Here is a 24,879-nt window from a genome sequence, read left to right on the forward strand (position 1 = left end):
ATCCAGTCTCACATCTGCATAGCCTGCTTAGGTAGTCAGAACAAGTAAGACATTAGAAGAAGAAAAGTTCAACGAGGTGATTAGCTTGCATACTTGTACTTTATCAGGCTGTCATGTTACATTGGGCATTGAGGGGACCATCGATTCATATTATAGTCGAAACTGTTACTATTCTTTCTTCTAACCAATGATAAAAGCGAGCGAAGATTTACAGACCGTTGTATTACCCATATATGGGCAAACCCAAACTGACAAGCTTGTTTCATTTGCGTCAAGTTGCTTGAGAAAAGACGGCTTCATTACCCGTCCATCTCGGTCCGAGGCTTTCGGCTTTTGTTGAGAGACAGTTTCAAACTGGGCCATGTTAGTGGAGGAGCCATACATTAGCGCAGAGAGGCGTCATGCCCGATAGCATTCGGTAGCCATGACTTTCTTATTTCGTGCGACCTCACTGCATTTGTCTGGGAATCAAATTACCGTCTGTCCAAGTGCGGGGGAGTTTCGAATGAACCATGTCATATAGGAATACATAAAAGGACTGACCAGCACCTGACAATACCACCTCCTCTCATCGTAATCCATATAACCATAACTCCTCGTCGTTCATCATGTCTGGAAGCGGCACAAAGACTCTTGACCTCAAGGACAACTACGTCCAGATCATCAATGGCAAAAGCGCCCCTACTCAAAAGACCCACCAGGGTATAAACCCGGCTACCCTCGAAAAGAAGCCCGAAGTTCCTGTCGCCTCCCAAGATGACTTGAATAACGCCGTTGACGCTGCGAAAAAGGCCTTCAAATCTTGGTCCAAGGTCCCTTGGGAGGAGCGACGACAAAAGCTCTTTGCTTTGGCTGATGCTGTTGAGGCACAGAAGAAAGAATTCGCTCAGCTTCTCACCTCAGAGCAAGGCAAGCCTGTAAGTCCAGCCCCTCTCATAGTTTTCAGTTGCTAAATATGACAGGTCGCGCAAGCTAACGGTGAGGCTGATGCCGCTGTTGCTTGGATCAAGGGTCAAGCGAGCCTTGACCTTACCGAAGAAGTCGTTGAGGACAGCGATACTCGAAAGGTCGTCACAAGATACACACCCCTTGGCATTGTCGCTGCCATCGTTCCCTGGAACTTCCCTCTTATGCTTGCTGCTTCCAAAATCGCCCCCGCTCTGTTGACAGGAAACGTCATCATTGTGAAACCCTCGTAAGATCATTATCTCCTCCCATTAAGTTCTAGCTCCTGATACATCGCAGCCCATTCACCCCATACTGTGGGCTAAAGCTCGTTGAACTTGCGCAGCAATTCTTCCCTCCTGGTGTTGTGCAGTCACTCAGCGGAGACGACAACCTTGGACCCTGGATCACTAGTCATCCCGGTATTGACAAGATTAGCTTTACTGGTTCTACACATACTGGAAAGCTGGTCATGCAGAGTGCTGCCAAGACACTGAAGCGTGTGACTCTCGAGCTGTAAGTACTTGTGAGCTATCGAGTTGCACTTCATACTGACACTACTTTAGCGGCGGAAACGACGCTGCAGTTGTCTTTCCAGATGTTGACATCGATGCAGTAGCCGAAAAGGTGAGTCACATCTGGGCCATTGCGATATGGAATAAAATACTAACAGAGCACAGGTCTCAACCTTGGCATTCATGAACTCTGGTCAAATCTGCCTCAACGTCAAACGCATCTACGTTCATGAATCAATCTACGAGAAATTCCGCGACGCCGTTGTCAAGCATGTCAAGAACTACAAGCTTGGCGATGGATCAGAAGAAGTAACCAGTCACGGTCCCGTTCAAAATGAGATGCAGTACAACAGAGTCAAGACATTCTTCGAGGATATCGAGAAGCAAGGATGGAAAGTCGCTACGGGAGGAAAGTTCGATCCCGAGCCTAAGAATGGGTACTACATCACGCCAACTGTGATTGATAACCCACCTGAGGATTCAAGAATCGTTGTCGAGGAACCGTTCGGTAAGTAATTGCCCGTGACTTCCAAACTCGGCATACTAACATGCACTGTAGGCCCCATTCTACCTCTTTTGTCATGGAAGGATGAAGAGGAGGTTATCGAGCGCGCCAACGATACACGGCTTGGCCTGGGTGCTTCGGTCTGGTCCGCCGATCTAGAAACAGCGGAGAGAGTCGCGAAGCAGCTCGATGCGGGAACTGTTTGGGTCAACACTCATTTTGATATCACACCTATGGCACCGTTCGGTGGACACAAAGAGTCCGGTATTGGAGCTGAATGGGGAATAAACGGCCTAAAGGGTATGTGTAATGTGCAGAGCTTGTTCTTGAGCAAGGTCGCTACTTAAGAAGGTTGTAACATAGAGGCGGAAATCAAATTTCTCCTAAGTCTTGGTGTATTAAAACAAATAGACTAAAGGCTATAGTCTAAGTAGCATACGCTGGCCTAATACTTTCGTCTCTTCTCCCCCAGCAGTCAATTCTTCTGATACCCAGGCCTAGGATCGAATTGGCGGGTTGCGGCGCTGATTCTCCATCCGAATCTGCCACAGCGATGTTGGCTGGATCACCTCGCAAGGCAAATCAAGGTGATATATAGAATCACCATGAGACATGATGACCTCTGTGATTCGCTTGTGCGCAGTGGTGCGTAGCTGCACCCCGTGGAACTTTGCAACATTGTTCCATGCATTCATGGCATCCGAGCCAATGTTGAGCTCCCACGTCCCGCGCCAGTTGATCTCGGCATATCTTTCTCCTCTTGTATAGATAAACGCACATGCTATATCCATGTCTCCGGTCCATAGGACAAAGGTCTTCAGATCCGGCATTAACAATGCCATCTTTGCTGTGTCGATAAGAAGACGTTGGACTTCGTCTTGTCGTTGTTCGCCTGCCAACAGAAGTACTGACGTCAGGGCCAGAGATTGCAAATCCGCAGAACCCCATATATTACCTAAATTCTTCAAAAAGTCGCTGACATCAAACAAGAATGAGACAGCCAGCTCTTTGAAACCATTTTGTGTCACGGTGTGCATGGTCCATTCGGCGTGAGAATCCCTCTTGCTCTTGTCGTCTGGTCTGGCTCTAATCATGTCTAAGGTGGGAGGAAATAAATCGACTGGGAAAGTCTGCCCAATGCGTGGGTCAAAATCTTGGAAATAAACCATTTTCGTGAGCGTGCCATGATCGGGTTGGACTAACGCCCAGACGGAACCTAGATAGATCCAGGGGTATTAGCATTATGACCTTTAATAAAAGACTAGAGAAAAAGAGAAAGGGGGGTGGGGGGTATCAGGGATAGAGGTGATTTTCGGCAGAATGAATGCAGTCTTTTAGGAAGGAAGGATCTTAGTAGACAGCGGACTGCAAAAGGAACAGTCCATTGACAGATTTACCTGATATTCTGTGGTAATAATGGCCCTGACTTCCTAGGTCTGAATATGCCTCAGGCCATGACTCGAATACGAACTCCGAAAGCCGCTTAAATGAAATCAGGATTCGCTTTAGTTCGTCGGGAAAGAAAAAACGACGCATTTGTCAACGGATCATGAAGCAAGTCACAGCATTGTTGGGGGGGAATTTGATATAAGTACTCTCAATAGGCCGGGATATCCTCTGCCAGGCCTTGAATGGAGGAGGCTTCACCTGCACGCCATTCTTCCAACCGTGCCGAGAATCATGCCAGGTGCCGGTAATACCCTCTTGGGGGTCGTAAACGGGCGAGTTTCGGTCATAAGCATCGTAGTCGTCGTCCAAGCGGAAGTTCTTGAACCAGTGCTGCGAGTCGCGAGCTGCAACTGCGTTGATCTCCAACGTCAATGGACCTGTTGTTTCCCAGGTACTGAGAATATCGAGGACCTTCTACATAGTTCTGCCCACGATATCGGTGTAAGGTTTTACGGGAGAGTGGCGTGTGTACTTGAGTAGGTCAACCTTGAGATAGATATGCTTCACCAGGTTTCGCTGCAGAACGACTGCCCGGCCGAACTTATTCACACAAGACTGTCCAATTTTTAGCTTAGCCATGTTTCTTGCGCCGATGATGTTATGCCACTCTTGAGACACCGAAGACAGAGCCGCCCAGCCCGGATTCTTCTCATCAACGATGGTATTGAGGATCTTCGAACGAATCTCTGACGGCAGAGACGCCCACTCGAGGAATCCTGAGCTGTTGGTATTCATTTTGTGTTGGTTTGTGTATTTGGTGGTTGGTAGAACTTCAAAGGCAATTTTGCCTTTCGCTTCCCTACGTCAAGTGTCAGAGAAAGTAGGCCACAAAAGCAATCTTATTCTCGCACAATAGAAAAACAATACCTGCTTAACAGCTCACTTCTTCTTCTACCACAACCAAGGAAACATCGGAATCCGACTCTCGGGGGTGTGGTTTAGGATTCGTGGGTTCTTCTAGTTCAAGCCAATGGTCAGAAATGGGCAAGAAGAAAGTGCATGACGACGAGACATAACTCACATGCAATGATAATCTTGCTTAGCTAGGCCGAGAGAACTGAATGACCTGACCTAGGCCAAACGTGAAGTAATCGTATCTGTTTTTATATAATGTAGAAACGACAAAGAATTGGTGTTTAGGTACTCGGTAGAAGAAAGGCTTGCCCCTAAGCTTTAGGATAAACAGCCCTAAACTTACTAATCGCGTCTCCGATGCTTCTTACCTATGGCTGGCAATAACATTCGTGGCTCGCAGTGCTCTGACACTGCCGTTGCCGCGCAGCTGCGTAGGTAGCCGGATATTAAAGATTAACTAAATCCAGGCATTCATACCTACCTATTCTACGTATAAAAAAACGTCATAAGAGGCCTGTATGGAGCACGTGAATTATTACAGCCTGTAAAGGTGTCTGCATATCAGGGTATCAGAGATTAGCTACCTACTAAAAGCATAAGAGACGAAATTAGTAGGTCAGCTTATGCTACTTAGACTCTACCCTTAGGTTATTTATTTTTATACACTATGACTTGATTCAATCCTTAACAACAATGCTGGACGCATGATCATTGTTACGTCGGTGAATCGGCTGTGCTATCAATTAAACGCTGCGCTCTATTGTACATCTAATACCCTCTCATGAACAGTCGTGTATCAATCATTCAATCACAGTATCTCGCTCAGCAGCGTCCACCCATTCGTCGACCTCCCATCATTCCGCCCATTCCGCCGCCCATGCGTCCACCTCCCATGCCTCCTCCCATTCTACGTCCTCCTCCCATGCCTCCCAGGCCGCCGCCCATGCGTCCGCCGCCCATTCCTCCGTGGTGATGGTGGTGAACCTCCTTGACTGGGCGAGCACCCATCATGCCTCCGCTGCTGCCACCGTAGCGACGGTTGTTGCTGCTTCGACCGAAAGGAAGGCACATCTTTTCTGTATGTGATATTTTTGTGGTGTTTGGTAAGAATGTGGTTTAAGGCCAAGTTGTGTATAAGTAGGGCCAATTGATTGTGGTAATTTGTTGTTGGTCGATCTACTCAGTTGATCTTTGTAGTTTCTCGTAGTAGTTATGTCAGAGATGAGTTGTAGTTTTTATTTCTGATGAGACTAATGAATTATAATGTCAAAACTACGGAATAGGCTGTAGTATTTATACTTTCGAAATGTAGGTCATGACATGATTTAACCCGACGTCACCCTCCAATCGAGGTTGAGAAACCTGCTCACACCATATGGCAACTACCGTCATGACGCCACTTAAGAGCAGCCATCACAAGCCTCCAAGCCATAATGGTGAGGCTCAGAACGTTGGCACATGTCATGCTGCCATTGCTGGAGAGGTGTGGCTGCCGTTAGATGCAAACCTTGTTGCAACGCCCAGAAACGCCAAGCCTTGTCCAACGTCACTGCTCTGACTGGCCAAGAAGGGTCTCGGCAGACGCGTAATGATCTTGGTCTTGGCTCATGACGAGCCTATCTTTTCGTTTGTCTAGACCATGGTTTTATGAATGGGCAGTGGAAGTTGGCAAAGGGAACAGAATGCCATTGAGAACATAACCCATTATGTTGAAACTGAACCTAACTCAGGTATTGTCAAGGTCGAACAAAGCTAGAAAGGGGCATCTCAAATGCCAGACCTATCATCCAGGCGGGAATCTATCTCAACAGTCATATAGATGTTCCTCTCACAGTCCTCGTCCATACCAGACAGGCTCTTGTTTTGTAGAATCGAGCTTCATTTCCGTTCCAAAGCCGGATAATCTATGAAATGGGTGCGCTATCCCTATTCCTGACTAGCTGCCATGTTCATCCACTCTCTGCCTGTTAGTTCGTTCCCAGCTTCATACCACTTCCCCTTTTCAAAATCAACACAGAAATGTCTGTACCTTCAGACCAGCGTACTCTCTTTCTAAGACTCCCGGATGAATTAATCCATGAAATCTTCAAACTATGTTATGTATCTGACCACTTCAACCTTGCCCTCACATGCCGTCGTCTCGCCGCTGGCGGAAACGCCACTCTTGAACGCCATAGGGCTGCCTACCGAGAGTACGGCGTCGTCACTGACTGGAAGTACCTGACTATACCTTCTGTTTTGCAGAAAGTCATTACGGATCCATATGTCGCCTGGAATGTTCGCACCATCGAGATATTCGGCACGAGGTACAGCTGGGAGCAATGGGGAGACTTCATGTCAGAGGTGCCATCCACAGTACGAGTCTTTCCTTCCCCAGATCCAGAAGACATACTGTCTTCAACTTTTGGAGATGGCCAGACATATCATCAATTCCAGTGGTGTGAGGCTTTCGAAAAACCGCACTGGTCGGACTTGTCCGACGAAGACTGGGGGGACAGCATAAACTATGCAATATGGGGGACGACAAGACGGGAGCAATATGAAGAGAGCATCATTGGGCAGCACTTATCTACCTACATCGACCTGCTGTTGGAGCATGGGCATTTTGGCCTCGAGGATTATCAAATCGAGCGACTGTCATATCCTCTTCGCTCAGGCAACGACGGTATCCTCAAGGCCCTGCTGATCACGCTATGCCCCCGGCTCAACGTCTTGAAAACTGCCAAAAGCAACGATGAGACAGGTCATAATTGCGACTGGTGGGTTCCCTGTTTCTTTCTCGGCACACTAAACACGTACTGACATATCTTAGGGAATTAATGGAGTGGCTTTCGCAAATTATTACCATGAGTTGGCGACGGGACTCGTGGGCACCAGGCCTCAAGAGTCTACGAGAGGTCTCGGTCGGTATTCCAACTGGACTCTGGTTCGAAGATCGCAATCTATTAGGTGTACACAAACCGCGACACTTTCGAAGTCTGATGCTACTTCCTTGCCTCAAGTCTGTCTACTTTGGAAATATGAATCTTCAAACAATAACCGACTGGGGATCTGAAGACCAGCCTCCGCCACTGGCAGCTCTGACGGGCTGTTCCACTGTTGAGCACGTCTTTCTTGACCAATTCGTCGATAGATATGATATGCAGGACCAGCAGTATACTGCTGAGTCTGTCATGGAGTTTTTGCTCATTCCTAAGAAGCTTAAGACTCTGACTGTTCGTGGCGGCTTGAAACTGCAGTTGTCCAATCCGGCCAACAACCAAGCTCTGTATGTACTCATGCTACATCTGAGCAAAAGCTTAGAACATGCCATAGAGTACAACTGTCGTCTTCGACCGAGTGAAAGCACTTGGGGTTGGTTCGGTAGGACACAGCCGATACGCAGATTGTACTCGGAAGCAACTAAAGTCACTATCAATGCTGTCAACGTCATGGCACTTGATTTTCCACAACTCGCTGCACGCAAAGAAGAAATTGATGAGTGGCGAGGGTCCCGATACCTGTACCAGAGGGCTCATCAAATCCTGCTAAACGTTGAGGTGATTCTGGTTCAAAAGAGCTACCGCGATGACGAGATGATGGATCCAGAAGTGATGGAGAAGCTGGAACGCCTACTTTATCTACTGGTTGAGAATACCGCCCGCAGTGGCGGGAAGCTGAAGGCTATCTTCATCCAGCAACAACCCAACCCTAACAAGGGAAATACGATTGCCGACTTTGACTATTCGAAATTGATCAGCTTGGGCAGGGAGAGGGATATCGATATTCACGTGAAGGAGAACAAGAACGTGCCGTTCTATCAGTATGAGTTTCCTACTCCACCTACCATGTCGTTACTACAAGAGACAGGTACTGCAGATGGTATGTCGGTTTTTGATCCTTTCATGGGTTGCTGGGCTACAAGTTAATGTTGGCCCCTTGAAGGAAAAAGGACCATCCGTTGGTCATTTCATGCTGTTTGGGTCTCGGGCTATTTCTTCTATATGATAGTCTACATCGTAGATCACACAATGTTTATAACTCAATAACAAGTCATCCTTTATTAACCGGTCAGAATAAATACCCGAAATTACCATCCCGAGCCAAAGATTCATTACTCGTTAGCGCACTCTAGCAGCCAATAGTGTCTTGATCACATCCACGTTCGTGATCCTTTTTCTGTGCCGCTTTTTTATCTTAAAACATCTGCTATCCCCGGCCTCAGATGCTTCTACAGACCGCTGACCGACAACAAACTTAATAACTGAACGCTCTTCTTACGTCTCACCAAGATGTCTTCGGCACTCACAACCCCCATATTCATGCCGCCCTTCAAAATTTACGGCCAAAACACGCCAACCGTAACAGTAATATCCGCCAACCCAACCGCCACCACTCTGCAAATCGTCTGCTTGGGGCAAGAATGTGCTAGCACGACTGTCAACAACACCGTCGTCATAGGGCCATGGGCTGACAAGACTGTCGTCAAGGGTGCTGCCTCGACGGGCACGTTTCACTGGATGGTATCTGTGTCCGACTTTGGGGTCAGTTCAATCGAGTGCCTTGTGAGCAGCGGAACAGCAAAGGCTTGTACAACGGCTGCTATAGCGGACGGTGAAAGCTTGATAAATACTGCTACGGGGTTGGAAGACATTACGGAGGCGTTTGAGCTGTCTTTTTCGTCGGTGCCTGTTATTATTACCAAGGGACAAGACTTGCTCGGGTCGTCCCAAGCTACGGCTACTGTTGCGAAAGAGCAAACCTCTGTTGAAACTACAGGGAGTGAGAGTACTGCGAAGGATGGACCTACAGCCACTGGAAGTTCAGCTGATGCTGCTTCGCCGCAAGAAACAAATGGGGCAAGTTCGAGTGCTATTCGAATTATTGGTGCGATGATGATAGCTGCGATCTCATCTGCGATTGTGCAGTTTTAGGAGTGTCCTTTGCGCAACTCCAGGTTTGATATAAGACTAGTCCATTTCCTTACGATGCACGATACTACACATACATTCTCGTTCCCCTTAGAATCTAGACATTATTATAATGTTTCAGCCTTTGTAAGTTAAAATACCTGTCTTTTTGGAGACCTTTCAATTGTGCAATTTGCAAAGTGGTTGGTTACCCGTGAACTGAACCACGTCTTGACTACCACCAAATGTAAAACCTCGTTAGCTAGTGACGTCAGATATTTTGACCCGGCATTGTGAAATTGCAGTTAATCTTCAGTTTTATTTCTTGCCTTGACTTTCGAACAAAAGAAAACCACATCAAATAAACCCAAACTGCGACGTGCGCAACTTTCTCTTATTCCCAGTGGCATTACGTCAGCCTACTGATCTCAGCACTGCATAAACCACAAAGGATCCAACTGAACTTACGACTCAGACTTTCCAACAAACACACACAAATAGACAAGAAAAAAAAAGATGTCTTTACAAGATGAAGAACTCGGACAGCAGCTTTATCTGCAAATGCGACAACGACAACAAATTGCACTGAGAGCGCAGCAAATGGCCGCATCGCAACGACAACAGGCAGTAAACCAGATGGGAGGTCAAATGGGAAACACAATGAACCAGATGAACGCAACGAACATTCACCAAATGGGCAGTCCTTTCGACGATATTCCAGTACAAGCGCCCGAGGATAACAACATCCTCTACCAGAGAAATGTGTCACCAGAAGCCGCCTCTTTCTTCTCTGCCTGCAAAGCCGGCGACATGTTCACCGTCCAGTCAATCGTCACCTCTCAATCTCGCACGCCAGTCTTTCTTCATCGAGGTCTAATAAACGCCCTAGAAAGCGGAAATGTCGACGTCGCACGATACCTGCTCCAGTCTGGAGCACCCATCTCACGACAAACACCAGAAATTGTTCTCAAAGCCCCAGCCGACCGGCAAATCGCCCTCTTCGAGGCTCTCGCCGAGCACGGCTGGACTGTCAATACACCATCTTACTACGGCGAGGTTCTCCTCACAAGACTCATCAGGTCCAACAACGAACATCTCATCGACTGGTTCCTCGCGCAAGGCGCAAACCCCAACCTAGGCCGCCAGCACGATCAACGCGATCGTCTAGGCGGACCAGACACAAACTCGTGCCAGGCGCTGGAGCTGGCAGCCTCGCATGGCAGTGTCGACTTGGTGCAGAAGCTTCTAAATGCCGGCGCTGAAATCACCAACGGGGCCCCGCTGTACTACGCAGCAGGTGCTTTGCCTGAAGGTGCAAACCCTCATGCTGGACGCGTCATGCCGACCCGGGAATTCGACATTTCCAGAATACCCGTAATGCAACTGCTGGCGGAAAAGGGCGCCGGGATTAACGACAAGCTCGAGACGCGCCATATGGTGCCGATGTATCCGATCGTGAATGCCGTTTGGGCGGGCGCTGTTGAGAGAGTCAAGTGGCTCTTGGACCAGGGGGCAGATCCTGATCAGAACGGGCCTTATGGCAGTGCTAAAGACTACGCTCGCAGGTTGGGCAGCGACGAGATGAAACAAGCGCTGGGACTTCCGTAGGTTTGATTACCTTAGTACCTAGGTAGTGGCTAAATTAGAAACTTGAATTGGAGTGCAAAATGTCCCAATGCATTGGTGCATGTATGTACTTACATTGACTTGAGCCTTCTATTTCCTCAAGGCATCCACTGGCCAGTGTATTGTTATCTTTTACAATCAATTAACGCAGTGAATATCCCATGTTTTTGCATCGTCACCTCTTCACGATAAAACAAACTTTCTTGATCTCTTTCTTTTATTTTCCACTTGGTTCTTGGCTTCTATGGGTCGGAAGATTTATGGCGTGCCATTCTGAAACGCAGAAGGATCAGGGCTGATTAGATACTGCAAGCCCGCTAAAAAGCAATCCTTTTAGTGGATATCATCGCTGGAAACAGACATCGTTTAGCACGCCTGGCACGGCACTTGTCGATTTCTCCCACGCGCGACGATTCATTCGAGTTTCTTTGCTAACCACAGGTGGCTCTTTGCCTTTTGCACTCTTTTAATTTCTATGATAAGTATTCATTTTTCGTTGATCTACTATTCCATGAACCACTTCCACAGTCATTCCTGAGGATGTCGGGACAACTGCCCCTCCTTCCAGAGAGAAGGATCACGGCACTTTAAGTGAGGAAGAGGACTCGCCTGCGATTACACTCGGTATTGTTCCAGACTGCTTCCCTTATCATCGTCATCAACAAGTGGACGGATGACCTCGAGTCTCTCAAGGACTAAAGGATAACACTGGTGTGAGTAAGTGTGGTACGGGTTGTATGTCAAAGCCGACCTACAGCCAACTACCGTGACAACTGTAACGAGAGACATCAGGAGACTGACTCGACTGGTCACTAACATATTCACATACAATTTGCTTACAATATGTTCCTGAAATAATACTATACTACATAACATTCATTCATCGGGACTATGACTCAGGACATTGTCGAACTCTTAAGCTTGACGCCAACATTTATGTTACCCACTGAGTCTGTATGTCAAATACGCGTACTTTGTAATGTCGTTGCACCGCAGGGTTCGCTAATTTAAGCTTAAATTCCCACAATACCAACCACTAATTCATTATGTGAGCGTATCAAATACGGCTCGCCCGAAACAAGCCACTGCACATACCTTACAGCAACTCAAAAGAACCTCGTATGTTCGTCATTTGGAGGGACTTGACCGCCTCGTGATCATGAACAAGCGCTCAGCCAGAGCAAAAATGCAGGGATTCTTTAAGGCTGTGCTTAAAATTCAGGGACCAACTTGGGGCGGTGCAGGCTGTCAATCAGGCCTCCTTATAGGCTGCTAAAGATCGTCATAGCCCCTCGGACCCGGTTTTTAAGCAGGTACGCGTGGTCAAGGTTTACTGCGGAAAAATGAACGCGGTCATTTAAATGCTCTCGACCTGCCCTGCAATTCCATCTCGGTATCATCTCAACTACCACAACATACCTATTACCTGACTACAGAAACATCAGCATCATTATAGTCCTAATTTAAAATACCTACTACACCTACTCGCTCACACACACAAACACACACTCTCAAACCCTACAAGTTCCAATGTGCTGCTTCAACCTCTTCTCAAAACACGACGAGAAGGATGACTTACCACCACCAAGACCAACAAATATTGGTCGCAGAACACCAGAAGCCACATCCAGACTCCAAGGAAGCAAGTTCTCCAGCGACGCCAGCAGAAGATCATCAACAGACATTCACAAGTACGGTCACGGCTCTGGCAATGGATCATTAGGTGTTGGAGGACCACATGGCGGGCCACACGGTGGTATATACGGCGGAGTGAATGGAGGCATTTACTCTGGTGTCGGTGGAGGTCCAAACGGAGGAGTCAATGGCGGTGTTTACGGCGGTGTTTCGGGGACCACGAGTGGTGGTGGACTTGCACCTGGTGGCATGGGAACATCGCCTGGTGGAGGATACGGGTATTTGTGATGGAATTATCATGATTAATGTGTTTACGTTTGGCGTTTCGAGTGGATAGAGGCGTTTTGTCGTGGGTTTTTCTGAGAGCTTTGCATCGCGTTAGGTGAACAATACCTCGCCTGATGTTTTATATAAGTAATGTTATGAATGCTTCCATGAACTACCCATCTACAAGGTCTCATTTTTTCCCCCAATCGGCATTTGTGCAAGGTTAAGCTGCATACCAGGTCCTCAAGAGAAACAATAAATATTGCCGCTGAGTCTGAAGGATAAACATGATCCGAGGTATGGGTACCCAGACGATTAAGACAACCCATTTTCTGAACCCTACCTCCAAACGCTAATATCAGAATGAGATTTTCATCAACCCTTTACTTAATAAGCCCAGGGGCTTAGGAACTCTCGTCTCGAATTCGACGAATGTCTCCAAGTGACAGGTATCAGGACGGCCTGCTTAAAATTGCTATACATTCTACTTCAGTCTCATCTTGCATTGACTTAATCTTCCTTGGAATTCCTGTAACTCACCACCAACATAACAAATCTTGCACTCCGAATCAGAACACCCGACTAAGAACGCGAGCGTGTTGTTGTGGGATGGAAATGATGGAAAAGGATGTGTTGGCCAATTATCCTCCCCAATTTTCATCATCGTTTAGTTTTTCACTGGCTGCATAAAGATGAACAACGGATAGCAACTGAGTTGAAGAAAAAGACGATGTTAAAGTCCCAGAGGAGGAGCCTCTTCTACTACCGGTACTTATCTCTTAGTCTAGGTTCAGGCTAGAACCACGTTTGTTAGTCATTTCATAACGCTTTATGGAATCCTCCATGATATATTTTTATATCAGAAAACTTAGGACTTAAATCCATCAGAAGCATTAGACACTAATCAATTACTCGCATGTATGCTTTTACAAGGTTGTCTATTTTTAAATCTTGACACTGATGAAACGCTTCAGTAATGGCTTATGAATCATCACGTGACTGTCAAGTTATCGGGGACTAGATCAAAACAGCGACTTCATACAAGATCCAGACCTCGGGCATTTCGGCTACTAACTTAACCTCCTGAGACCCCTTATAGACCCCGAACCACAATTGAGACGCAATAAGCACGGTACTGCCGAACAATGGAGGCTCCAGTGGAGAAACCCCAACAGCATCAGGTCGCATGCTTTAGTTGTCGCGCTTCTAGACAAAAATGCGACCGGCAAGAACCCTGGTGAGTATTTGGTAGACACCAGACTTGGTCCGCCCCGGCAGTTGCTAATACTTTTCTCTTCAGTTCTCGCTGTATTTCCCATGATCGTGTTTGCAAGTACCCTGCTCGATCTAACCGTGGTCGTAAGCATGGAAGTACAAAGTTAGTTTCACTCAACTAGGTATCCAAACACTCATCTTATCCTAACCACCATCACAGCAAGCCCGACAGTGTAGAAAAACTCCTTTCACGCATCGAGGAAAGCGGTGCCAAAGACGAAATTATCGCTGCTCTCCTTGGAACAGGTCTTCCAAGCCCAAACAGGACTGTCTCCGTCAGAGGAACGCCGTGGACGCAAGCACAGTCTTCTACTGACAGTCGCGCGACATCCCAGCCCGCTCACCCTGATTCACCGACTGAGGATGACGAATACAACCACCCCGAAGATCTGATCTCACCTCTTAGCATCGTTACGACTGCTATCGCGACAAATACGTCTATTCAGTGCGAGAGACTGCGATCTCAGATGCCGATGCAGCCTGGTGTGAGGGAGGCCATCATGGCACCTATAAAAGAACGGCTCGGTGCTTATTTCTGTGAGTCGAGACAAGTATCTATAATACCTTTCCTTGGATCATTCTAACTTTTGGAAGCATCACACAGAGCGCAGCAAAAGGACTGGGATGTTTTGGCCGCTCAGGCAGTTGACTGTCCTTTCAAGCTGGAAAAGGGTACTTGTGATCCGCTTGCTTCTCGATTGATCGATGACAGCGATGCAACTGTATACTTTCAACTGTAAGTCAGCCTCTTTTATACTCACCGCGCATCAAAATCTGACTATTTCTAGTTTCTTCTCAACTCGCAATCCATTAGTAGGCCTTCTTGACGCCACACTACATACAGTCGACTATGTCTACGCGAGTTCATTCACTCTATTCTCTGTCATTTGCGCTCTCGGATGCGCCATGTCAGCTCGCCCTCGAGATAGAGCCATCTACCCTGTTCTGATGAACCTGGCCAGTGGAAACGTCAAGTGGTCCATCGCCGCTGCGGTAAAGTCTCTTGCAACTATACAAGCCATCGTCAACATGCAGTACTGGACACCCGTATCTCCAACACAAGTAGACGACACTTCATCTATATCCCTTAGTTATGTGAGTGGAAATCCGTATTATCACTTGACACTTCAAAATACTGACCGATCCAGGCAATGCAACTAGCCAGAGAAATGGGAATCAGCAGATCAGAAGTCATAAGAGAATACGTCAATGCGGAATGCGAGAGTTCACCATCTGAAAACAAAGGACGATGTATCCGCAACTTTGAAAGAACATGGCTTCGAACTCTAATTGCAGACAAAGGATTCGGTATCATGAATGGCAAGTTACATTCTGTCAACTGGAAAGAGATTCCCAGTTCTGCAGCACAGTGGTGGAAGGCTCCGTTGGCTGAACCGACGGATCGTATGCTGAGTGGTATCATTGAAATTAGAAGGCTACTAGTAAGTCACCCCCGCTCTATCAAAATTCTATAACTAACTGTGAATAGCTGAGTCAAGTAGACAAACGAAAACAAGCAAACTCGACCACGTCCTCCATAGTGGAATGGCACAAAGAATCATACGACGCTTTAACACAACTGCGCAACGAACGTTGTATAAAAGATGACTCACCATCTGCCCAGTTACTCCCTGTCCTGGCATTTTATATGGACCACAGTATTCTAGTCCTCAACGCCCAAGCCCTTCGAGATTTGGCTGCAGCAGAGGATAACACCTCTCCTTCGTCATCAGAAGCTCTTCTAGATATCGAGAGAAAATCGATCGAGGTGGCAAGTCGTGTGCTGGACCTGTTGAGTTTGGATAAAACAATTATTGAACTTGCTCTTGGATTCCAGAATAACCAGTATCTCATGATTTGCCACGTCATGACCGAGGTTCTACGCGTAAGTCTTTACATCTTGAAGAACTCATTCACGTCGCTAACTTTTACAAACAGGCTATCAAAAGAGGCGCTCTCACGCCCGAAGAAAACTCTGCTGCCGCAGGAAAAGTCATCGGTGTGATTCCTTTGCTCGATCAGATCGTGCAACTCCTCCCCGCAACGTCAGCAGCTCATCTCTACTTTGATCTCGCCCGCTTCTTCGCGTGTCAGATTGACTCGTTGATGGGAGCGCCGGATTTACAGGAGATGCGCGAGACTATTGATACAGGAATGTTTACAGATGATTGGTTCAAGGCTATGGATACAGGAATGCCGGATGTTTATACGCTTTTGGACATGGGATATCTTGGGATGGATCAGCCGATGATGGATACTGACGACTTTATGGCGTTGAATGATTTTAACAGTATTACTTAGAACAATTTCATAAGCTAGGGGAATTAATTTACAGCGGGCCATTTCTTCATCACAAAAGACAAAAAGATACAAGGGAAGAGACTCTTATGATAGCTACCTCTTGTTTGTATTGCACCTCATAAGAGGAAGATCTGGTACTCATCTGCCAATACAAGACTCAAACTACCACATTGTATGAAAGAAACACCAAAATGTCATGAACTATACCAAGCAAGCTCGGTAAACTAACTACCCTGGTACCAAATACCAACATTGTAATATCGACAAACATGGTAACCAATGTACAATAACTCGTACGTGGGGACAAGATTTAACATCCAAGAGATTTGGTGTCAAGTGTCATCCGCAAATACGCCAGGAGAAGAGACCAACTATTCAAGCTGAGAATACGGGCTGTCGCCTTCCTTGCCCTGTCTGCCTAGATCCTGATAACGTTGCATAGTCGGGTCTTCGTATTCCTTACCCGACAGTAAATAAGGGCGCCCAGAGGCACCGCACAAGGATGTGAATACGCTACAAGACCAGTGCACCTGAATAGCAGTCTTGAAATACTCGACATCCTGTTCCGAAACGACAATGTAGATGAGGTGTCCGGATCGAAGCGGCTCCCCGGACTTGGTAGTGCAGTCATCATTCCAGAAGGTGGGTGGGGGAAAGCCCTTGTCTTGGTGTTCCTGAAGATCATCCATCAGGCCCTGCCAGTCTTTCTCCATGTCAAAGACTTGACCGAATCGGGCTTTTGGTTGGGGCAGCCAGTAAAACTGCAAGGCTACCTCAACATCCCCATTCTCCAGCTTTGTATCTCCATGATACTTGAATGTGCAGAATCCAGTTGAGAGATAGTCGTAGAGGATGGGGTCAATGCAGAGCATGTTCCATGCTTTGTGAGATCCTCCCAGTTTGTGTTTGTCGCAGAAGGGGTTTGGTTTGTGCTTTGCCGCAAAGATGGAGCCCATGAAAAAGGTGCCTGACCACGCAAGATTTCCCGTGATGTCGTTTTGTTCGACGGTAGCGTTAAGAGTGGTAGGGAAAAACCAAAACACATCAGGGTTGGCGCGTCCAGTTACCGCACAAACTTCCCCGTCACGCTTGCGGCACTTGGTCTCCTCGTCCTCGTCGTAGGGATAGTCTTGGAGATGAGGATCGGTTTCAAAGCGCGCGTAATAATCCAGCGCTCGAATTTCTGCTTTGAGGGTCTCGTCATCCACGACAGCGTCTGGGTGGCTGTCCAGTCTCTCAGGCAAAGACAGGATCCAGGCTGGGTCCTGGAAGTTTTCGGAGTCTAGATGAAGCATGTCTGTACATAGTCGAGTGGTTAGCTGTGTGCAGCCCAAGATGAATAGGGATGTGGTCTTACAGTGCTTGCAGAATGCGTCATTACTAAGCAGTGTGCTGTGCAGCTGGGCTGGGTTATTACGCCACCCGTAAGACTTGGGATCAAGAGATAGATAATCATCAATGTAGACATTATCATTGAGAATCATAGCGGCGACGTATTCGGTGCGCAGACGGAAATCATGGAACAATTTTCGAATGTGTGCCTCAGTCCGCTGGGCATACGTGCGGCGCAACTCAAAATCAGTGAGAGAGAAGAGGGGTTCGGGATCCCTGAAGAGGGCGCGCACCATGTGCTGCGAAGAAGTAGTCATGTTGTAAGCGTAAGAGAATGTTGGTAGGTTGCGGATGAGACTCGTCTTGTTGCGTGTCTGTCTGTGTTTATATTAGTACCAAGGTAATAAATTGACGATGGACAAGGTTGGGCAGAAAGGTTAATAAACTCACGTAAGGTAAAGCTACTTTACTGCCTGGAGAAAAGCTAGCTGGGCACAATAGAAAGAGAGAAAAAAAGTAAAAGTAAAAGTAAAAGTCAAATTTGCTGTACATTCATCTCCAGCTCGGATTCAGCCACTGAGTAGCAAAGATGAGATCAATACAGGCCCAGTGCAATCAGGCAAGGAAATGGAGACGGATGAAATGGGGACTGTGGAATGTGCGGAGCAAGGTTCTCTTTTCCGTCACGACTTAGGTAGAAAAAGAAAAAAAAACTTGGTCATTAGCCATGAGCTTTCACTTTGCGCTTGTGCTTGTGCTTGTGCTTGTGTAACATGTGATGTGTGATGTGTGTATGTGGGGAAGCGAAGCGGCGGAAAGTTGGCCGTACGTTTCCACCAAATTTATCAACGTCCGCGTGCTGTCAGAGATGGGCAAGGTAAATAACTGCTGACCAGCTGTTGAGTTATAGAAAAGAAGGATCTTGACAATAAAAAGGCCAGGGTTTTGCATTAGCCTGGCGCAGACGTTGATAAATTTCGGAGAGATAGAGGTACGGTGCCAAGCTGACAGGGGAGGGGTTGCTAGACCACTCGCGCGCGTCAAGCATTACGCGTTTATCGCGGCAAACGGCAGACGACCAGCATGCATGTACATCCATACAGCGAGTCGACAAGAGAGTTTTATGCAAGGAGGCTACATTTATGGATAGATACAGTCACCAACATGCCTCCGCCTATGCCTGTGCTTGCTTACTGTTGAATCGGTCCCCGGTTTGATGGTGATTCAGTCCTATTCTTGGTGGTGATTCAGTCCCATTCTCGGTGGTGATTCAGTCTACCGTTGCAGCCCATTCTAGACAACTCCTGCTCGGCCAACTTGGTTGTTAGTTGAACCGTTTCGCAATAAATTACGGTAAAAAAGGAGTGGCAGAGGGCGTAGCTAAAGGGCCAGGCGATGCAAACGCAACACAATGCGCAGTGCCGAACTAATATCAGCCAGTCATTCCGAGCCAACGAATTATTCGACAGATAGCCAGTTACCTAAAACAAAAGATTATTATCCGAAATTGCATCCGTGACTCGAAATCCAAGTCATCTTTGTGTTTTCAAGCCAATAGATGGCTAGCCAGCCTGTGTTATATGCAAGAAGGATAAGGGCATTGCTACATTCTAGCAAATCGTAAGCTTTAGTCGAGTCCTTAGGCTGCCCGCGCTTTTCCAAGTGGGCCAACGCTGTAATGTACGTGGATAGCATTGGAAATCAATGCCTGTTTATTTCTGCCATGGTGTTGTGGTGATTCACTGCCCTAGGTACCCCTTGGCACTGCGTGACACTGCGTGGCATAGGTAGAAAGCAACCTCCCAATTTTCTATCTGATCTTGACAGTAAGTCACCACAAATTCTTCCTTTCCACCTTACCTACCTAGTATCTAGATTCTTCCACCATACATACCTCAACACAACAGCCAGCGAGAGACGCAACAAAACAAAACCACATCTATTGGCCCGGCACTGAATCACAAACGATCTATTGACCAGATCCACTGGTTACAGTGAATCACCGACTAACTATTGACCACATCCACTGGCTGCAGTGAATCACGAACGATGGCGGCATCGAACGAACAAATCATTGACGATATTTGTCAGCGTTTACGGCTTCGCCTCGAATTGAACCCCCGCATAATCCCGCAGAGTTGGGAGCTTGCGGCTACTCCCTTACACGAATGGGAAGAACCGTCAAAGCTCTTGAATGCAGAAGAGGTAATTACTATATTCCGTTATCTAGATATTCCAGGGCTCCAAAGCTAATAGGGTATAGGCCTTTATAAAGCTGGAAATTTCTCGGGACATTACCGAAATGGTTCGAAAATACCTCGACAAAGACTTCACAATGAGTCATCACCTTCTTTGTACTATTCTTGGATGCTCTCTTGAGCCCCTTAAAGCTACTGTTAAGTCTGTCAAGTCGAAAGTCAGTCATGGAATGGATGACCAAGCATACGTCAGAACCTGCCTTGAAGTTTTTTTGGAAGACCTGAACAGAATGGCAGATTTCTGCGATATGTTTATTGGTCTAAGAGAGAAGAAAGTCAAGGCAGAGACAGCTGCTGCCGCTACTACCGAGACCGCGCCGGAGACCGCGCCGGAGACCGCACTAAAGACCGCGCCGAGGACCACGCCGAAGACCGCGCCTGGACCTGCCGCGCCGGGACCTGCCGCGCCGCTAAAGAAAGCGCTATTGAAGACCAGTGCAAAAGGCAAAGTTGGACCTCGAGGGCCTGCCAAGGCATCCAGGGCCAGCGCTCAAGGAAGCAAGGCAGGATTGAGAAAGGGAACGAGAACTGCATCTGGTGCCCGGCTTGCCCAGGAGTTATCTACCACCGAGCTTACTCAGCTTGCTTCCGATGTTGCCAAGCCGGGTGAACCTGTCAAGGAAGAGCCAGTCAAGGATGAGCCAGTCAAGAATGAACCTGTCAAGGATGAACCAGCCAAGTCGGATGAACCTGTCAAGTCGGGTGAACAAGCCAAGTCGGTGAATGTCGAAAAAAGGAGAAATGAGAAGGAAAAAACTAAAGCACTCGAAAGAGATCACAAGATGTGCATTTTCATTTCTACGATAAACCCCGATGTTGCTCACGTTTTACCCTTTTCAACAACGTCGTCGACTGAGAACACGGCTCGGACTAACCGGCTTTGGCCGGCGACGGTCATGTTACTTGACCAGAAATTCCACGACCAGCATCTTCAGAGTCTTGTCCTGGGCGGCCTCGACAAAGCATACAACATGCAGTCGACAGCAACGCAACTGCATCGGTGGTGGGGCCGAGCCTACTAGGCTATTAAAAGCACAGGTGATCCAGTGCAAAAGCTGGATGCAGACAGTGGCCTCAAGTGGTCAGTCCGGGTGAAATTCCACTGGTTTCCGGATTTGCACAACAAGTCGCGATACGAAAAGGAAGCAAACCTGGAAGGGCCAGTTAATACTGTCAGCCTCCTACTTGAGGACCTTGACAACGCCCATGCTCATCTACTTCCAGCCCGGCGTCCCAGCAAGGGGTTTGTCAGAGCGTTTTTCCCCCATGGCGAATGGCTGGTCAGCGGGACCATCAGCTACGTCAATTTTGATAACCCCGAGGATGCTATGGCCTATCACGGACTAATAAAGCTGCAATGGGCGGCGCTTCGCATTCAGATGATGCGCGCGGGCGCAGAGCCGCTGGACCTGCCCACTGGCGACGATGACGACGATGATGGGTACCCAGTTTATGGCTCGCTCAAGAAGTCCGAGTCGAACTCGCCGGTCGCCGCTCTAGCTGCCATCCCTCCTTCTGACCTGGACCCGTCCCCTGCTACAGGCCTTCCTTCTTTTCCTACTCTTGACCTATTGTCAGCCCCTGCCCCTGCTCCTGCTCCTGCCTCCGGCCCAGACCCGACCCCGGCCTTAATTATATTTCCTACTCCTAAACTGAACCCAGCTCCGGCCCTGGCCCCGGTCCCACTTCTAACTACCGCCCCTACTTCTAGCATACCCCCAGCCCTAACTGCTATTCCCGCCCCCGACCTTCCCCTGAGCTCGCTCCCGATCCCTACCGTTTCTGCCAATCGTGCCCGACCTTCTTTCATTCCGGTGAGGAAGGATGCTCGCGCCGGTTCTCCTGATCTTCCGGATCTGCCTCTTACAATTCGTAAGGGGAAAGCCCGGCAATCCGAAATACCACCTCAACAGAAACCGCGAATGCCGTCGGCTTGGCCGAGAATGCCTTCGGGCTTCTCGTGGAGGCCAGAGGAGGCCACGAAAACTTCCTCTGATAAGGAGGTCGGAAAGGTGGTCGGGGAGGCAACCGAAGCAAAAGCCGAGCAGATAAAGCTGCACGGGGATGAGAATGTTAAGCCCAGCGCCTAGCCGAGCTGACTCGAAGCTTTTCTGTAGGCAGGCTGGTTTTCTCTTTCTTTTGTTTTTCGTTTTCTTTTCACCTGTATGGCCTATTATGGCTTTAATGAACTTGTATTTCCTTTCTGTTTACTCCATGTCACTGCTGCACAGGCAAAAGTCCCAGTTTTTGCGTTGCTGATTCACTATCGCGCATGAGACTTAATAACGGTCTGGTCTTTGCGTATGCTGTGAATCACTGTTGGGCATTTTGAGCTTAGTTACAGTAGTCTTTTGTACGCGTCATGAATCACTGTTGAGTATTGCCAGTGTGTCACAGTCTAGTCTCTTTGTATGTGTCATGAATCACTGTTGAGCATTTGAGTGAGTCACAGTCTGGTGGTTCAAGCCCCACCGTAGCAGATGAGCACTAAACTTTCCCCTCAGTGATAAAGTATGCCGATGTTTATGTTACCAAGGGGCTGTCTTCCGTCTGTCCGGTTCGCATTTTGTCTTGGACCCGATCCTACGGAGGTCCACTTCGCTGCGGTCGGTGCCGAGTGGGGCCGTCTTTGGCGACAGCGTCTTCTTCTTCTTGCGTAATCTTCAGAGACTCGGCCTTGGGCCTAGCTAAAGGGATGCTCGATATGATGCAAAAGGATTGTGTTTTAGAGTAGGATCCTGCATATTATGCTACAAAAGAAGTAAATACCCTAAAGATAAATCTTACCTCTATCCAAGCCATTGCCTGTCTTGGGTATCGGAATAATCCCATCATCTACCAATTCATTAATCAGGCTCAATAACATACTGTCACATCCCTTAGCCGCCATTATGCGAAGCGACACAGGCATCTTCTCCTCCCTCAATGTTACTGTGCTGTTGTACAAAATCTCACCCAAGGGCAACACAAAATCAGGGTTCCCCGCCATTGGTGAGATGAACCCATCATTGAACCCCAGAAGCACCCCTGTCAATCCCTCATTTCCGATACCCTCGCCGTATGTGAACCTGTACGCAGGCTGTGAAGTTTTAAAACTGTATAAAATAAGGCTTTCGGAACAAGTTTCTGGGTTGGCGGGCAATCCAATATTGCTAAACCAAGTCGCAAAGGTTGTCTTGTTCTCGACAGCTTCGTCTATCAGAAGTGGCAGACTATCAGCCCAAGCCCACGATCCGTTTGTTGAAGGGTTCACGTAGGGTCGTCGACCATCGAATTTGGCTGCATAGTCTCTATAAAAAGGATCTCGAACAAGACGGATCTGCTCTTGCGCCGAAAGCACCGCCCATGTCTGACTGAGTAAGTCCTGCACATTGGCTGGCGAGGATTCCGGCCGCGTACCAGTCCAATGCTTGGAGAGGTTGTAAGAAGTTGTTTTGGCTTCGAGAAATGACCCAAGCTTTTGTACGAAATTCGCAATTATGTGGTCAGATGCACTCAGATCAACAGTGCTCTCGATTGGGACCCCCATGGCTGAGATTTTCTTCGGGTAAGCCCTGTAACTCTTTGTGAAGTTAGAGTAGATAACTTGACAAGCCTTGGTCCATAACTTGGGATCACGCGCTAGAAACCCTGGCGTGTCGAATTGGGGCGCCAATGGAACAACATTGCTCAAATCAGCCAACCCATGCGTGGGTCGGTTTCCGAAGAGACCGTTGTCCTCGGCCGGCACACGAATAGAACCACCAGTATCGGATCCCAATGCGAGATCGACCCATTCATATGAGGCTACGGCACTGCCTGGACCCGATGACGAAGAGCCCACCTCCTGGTACCCATCGCCACGAGGGTTAAAGGGAGCCTGATAGTCAATGGCATCTCGAGCGTTTTCAGGGGCGGCGAACTGCGTAGTCTTCAGTTTGCCAATGATGATAGCGCCTGCATCAATAAGTCGCTGTACGACAGGTGCAGTTTCTTTGGCAGGCGGATACAACTCATAATAGGCGCGGCTTCCTGCTCCAGTCTTGATGCCTTTGACATGATATAGATCCTTGACTCCGACCCGAATGCCATCGAGCGGTTTCTCGGCAGTCGGCTTGTAGTATAATCGGGACGGGACAGGAATAGTCTGAGAAGAAAAGCCGGCATTTGACACTGGGAGTATCTTGAAAGAACCGTTTGCTGAAGAAACAATACCCTTGTGAAACGCGCCCTGGAAATCTGTATATAGCAAATATGGGACGTGTAATCCCAAAGATGCAGCAGAAAACATGTACGGCCCAGGCGGAATCTCGTCGCCCAAGCCAAGGGGCTCGATGGAAAGGGTGCCGAAGCGATCGGAGGCTTGACTGGAGGAGAGAGTTATATTTAGTGGCAAACCTTTTGCAGGCCGAATATAAATGCCTGTATTTGTCCTTCAGTAAATATGATATCATGCGGAAAGTGCACAACCCACCTTGTAGAAACGCAGTACTAAACACATCATCGTGGGACAAATAGGCATCAATAGCATCGTCTAGGTCAGAATCGGAGAATGAGGTGGATTGGGCGTTAAAGATTGTGACCCGAATGAAGCCAGCAGTTGATGCCCAATATTCGTTCTTGTTACAATTTCCACAAGCCGCGAGATGAAACTGCGGCTCAGGATCGATGTAGTAAGACTTTTCGCCAACAGATATACTGAAACCATGATTGATGATGTTGCTTGAACTTGCTGCAAGGGACTGCAGGCTAAGAATGGCAACGATGACGCTGAAAGGCCAGAGAGGCACCATAGTGTAGACGAAGTTGCGGACAAACATCGATTAGGAGTACCAAGACGAAGCACTATGAGCTGTGTCTTTATGGCCAAAGCTGTGAGGTTAATGATATGAGGAACCGCAAGTTACTGATCTCGGGTAGATTCCGACTTCTTGTGGACCTGCGGTTGCAGTCCGAGTGGATGAGACATGGATGTCGGATAACACCCGATCAATATGTTAGGGACATAGCAAGTTAATACTTAATCTATATGAGTCGGGGGTCCTTGC

At 47.9% G+C, this 24,879-nt stretch overlaps 12 protein-coding genes across 12 annotated transcripts, besides 1 other annotated feature; 7 read left to right on the forward strand and 5 right to left on the reverse strand.

The window, feature by feature from the left end:
- Positions 1-608: 608 nt before the first annotated feature.
- On the forward strand, positions 609-2,312 carry FPSE_00232 (uncharacterized protein; the record flags this gene model as incomplete). The annotated part of the gene is made up of 6 exons (XM_009253352.1): positions 609-917; positions 963-1,195; positions 1,246-1,461; positions 1,512-1,572; positions 1,626-1,968; positions 2,020-2,312. 6 exons carry the CDS (start codon positions 609-611, stop codon positions 2,310-2,312), a joined length of 1,455 nt encoding a protein of 484 aa, XP_009251627.1.
- A 150-nt stretch (positions 2,313-2,462) lies between these two features.
- FPSE_00233 (uncharacterized protein) lies at positions 2,463-3,059 on the reverse strand (the record flags this gene model as incomplete). Its single annotated transcript, XM_009253353.1, has 1 exon — positions 2,463-3,059. One exon carries the CDS (start codon positions 3,057-3,059, stop codon positions 2,463-2,465), a length of 597 nt encoding a protein of 198 aa, XP_009251628.1.
- A 445-nt stretch (positions 3,060-3,504) lies between these two features.
- FPSE_00234 (uncharacterized protein) lies at positions 3,505-4,149 on the reverse strand (the record flags this gene model as incomplete). The annotated part of the gene is made up of 2 exons (XM_009253354.1): positions 3,505-3,828; positions 3,901-4,149. 2 exons carry the CDS (start codon positions 4,147-4,149, stop codon positions 3,505-3,507), a joined length of 573 nt encoding a protein of 190 aa, XP_009251629.1.
- A 942-nt stretch (positions 4,150-5,091) lies between these two features.
- On the reverse strand, positions 5,092-5,340 carry FPSE_00235 (uncharacterized protein; the record flags this gene model as incomplete). The annotated part of the gene is made up of 1 exon (XM_009253355.1): positions 5,092-5,340. The coding sequence occupies one exon, from the start codon at positions 5,338-5,340 to the stop codon at positions 5,092-5,094; it is 249 nt and encodes an 82-aa protein (XP_009251630.1).
- Positions 5,341-6,288: 948 nt separating this feature from the next.
- Positions 6,289-8,177, forward strand: FPSE_00236 (uncharacterized protein; the record flags this gene model as incomplete). The annotated part of the gene is made up of 2 exons (XM_009253356.1): positions 6,289-7,028; positions 7,082-8,177. 2 exons carry the CDS (start codon positions 6,289-6,291, stop codon positions 8,175-8,177), a joined length of 1,836 nt encoding a protein of 611 aa, XP_009251631.1.
- Positions 8,178-8,540: 363 nt separating this feature from the next.
- Positions 8,541-9,182, forward strand: FPSE_00237 (uncharacterized protein; the record flags this gene model as incomplete). The annotated part of the gene is made up of 1 exon (XM_009253357.1): positions 8,541-9,182. One exon carries the CDS (start codon positions 8,541-8,543, stop codon positions 9,180-9,182), a length of 642 nt encoding a protein of 213 aa, XP_009251632.1.
- Positions 9,183-9,674: 492 nt separating this feature from the next.
- Positions 9,675-10,766, forward strand: FPSE_00238 (uncharacterized protein; the record flags this gene model as incomplete). The annotated part of the gene is made up of 1 exon (XM_009253358.1): positions 9,675-10,766. One exon carries the CDS (start codon positions 9,675-9,677, stop codon positions 10,764-10,766), a length of 1,092 nt encoding a protein of 363 aa, XP_009251633.1.
- A 1,548-nt stretch (positions 10,767-12,314) lies between these two features.
- FPSE_00239 (uncharacterized protein) lies at positions 12,315-12,707 on the forward strand (the record flags this gene model as incomplete). The annotated part of the gene is made up of 1 exon (XM_009253359.1): positions 12,315-12,707. One exon carries the CDS (start codon positions 12,315-12,317, stop codon positions 12,705-12,707), a length of 393 nt encoding a protein of 130 aa, XP_009251634.1.
- Positions 12,708-13,831: 1,124 nt separating this feature from the next.
- Positions 13,832-16,262, forward strand: FPSE_00240 (uncharacterized protein; the record flags this gene model as incomplete). Its single annotated transcript, XM_009253360.1, has 7 exons — positions 13,832-13,923; positions 14,122-14,498; positions 14,556-14,697; positions 14,750-15,056; positions 15,110-15,403; positions 15,451-15,846; positions 15,900-16,262. 7 exons carry the CDS (start codon positions 13,832-13,834, stop codon positions 16,260-16,262), a joined length of 1,971 nt encoding a protein of 656 aa, XP_009251635.1.
- A 371-nt stretch (positions 16,263-16,633) lies between these two features.
- On the reverse strand, positions 16,634-17,911 carry FPSE_00241 (uncharacterized protein; the record flags this gene model as incomplete). Its single annotated transcript, XM_009253361.1, has 2 exons — positions 16,634-17,559; positions 17,620-17,911. The coding sequence occupies 2 exons, from the start codon at positions 17,909-17,911 to the stop codon at positions 16,634-16,636; spliced, it is 1,218 nt and encodes a 405-aa protein (XP_009251636.1).
- A 1,732-nt stretch (positions 17,912-19,643) lies between these two features.
- On the forward strand, positions 19,644-21,942 carry FPSE_00242 (uncharacterized protein; the record flags this gene model as incomplete). Its single annotated transcript, XM_009253362.1, has 3 exons — positions 19,644-19,799; positions 19,858-20,828; positions 20,886-21,942. 3 exons carry the CDS (start codon positions 19,644-19,646, stop codon positions 21,940-21,942), a joined length of 2,184 nt encoding a protein of 727 aa, XP_009251637.1.
- Positions 21,428-21,596: a microsatellite.
- A 493-nt stretch (positions 21,943-22,435) lies between the features above and the next one.
- FPSE_00243 (uncharacterized protein) lies at positions 22,436-24,624 on the reverse strand (the record flags this gene model as incomplete). The annotated part of the gene is made up of 3 exons (XM_009253363.1): positions 22,436-22,590; positions 22,640-24,253; positions 24,306-24,624. The coding sequence occupies 3 exons, from the start codon at positions 24,622-24,624 to the stop codon at positions 22,436-22,438; spliced, it is 2,088 nt and encodes a 695-aa protein (XP_009251638.1).
- Between the last annotated feature and the right edge of the window lie 255 nt (positions 24,625-24,879).

This window comes from Fusarium pseudograminearum, chromosome 1, assembly GCF_000303195.2.
Source record: "Fusarium pseudograminearum CS3096 chromosome 1, whole genome shotgun sequence".
NCBI classification, from domain to species: domain Eukaryota; kingdom Fungi; phylum Ascomycota; class Sordariomycetes; order Hypocreales; family Nectriaceae; genus Fusarium; species Fusarium pseudograminearum.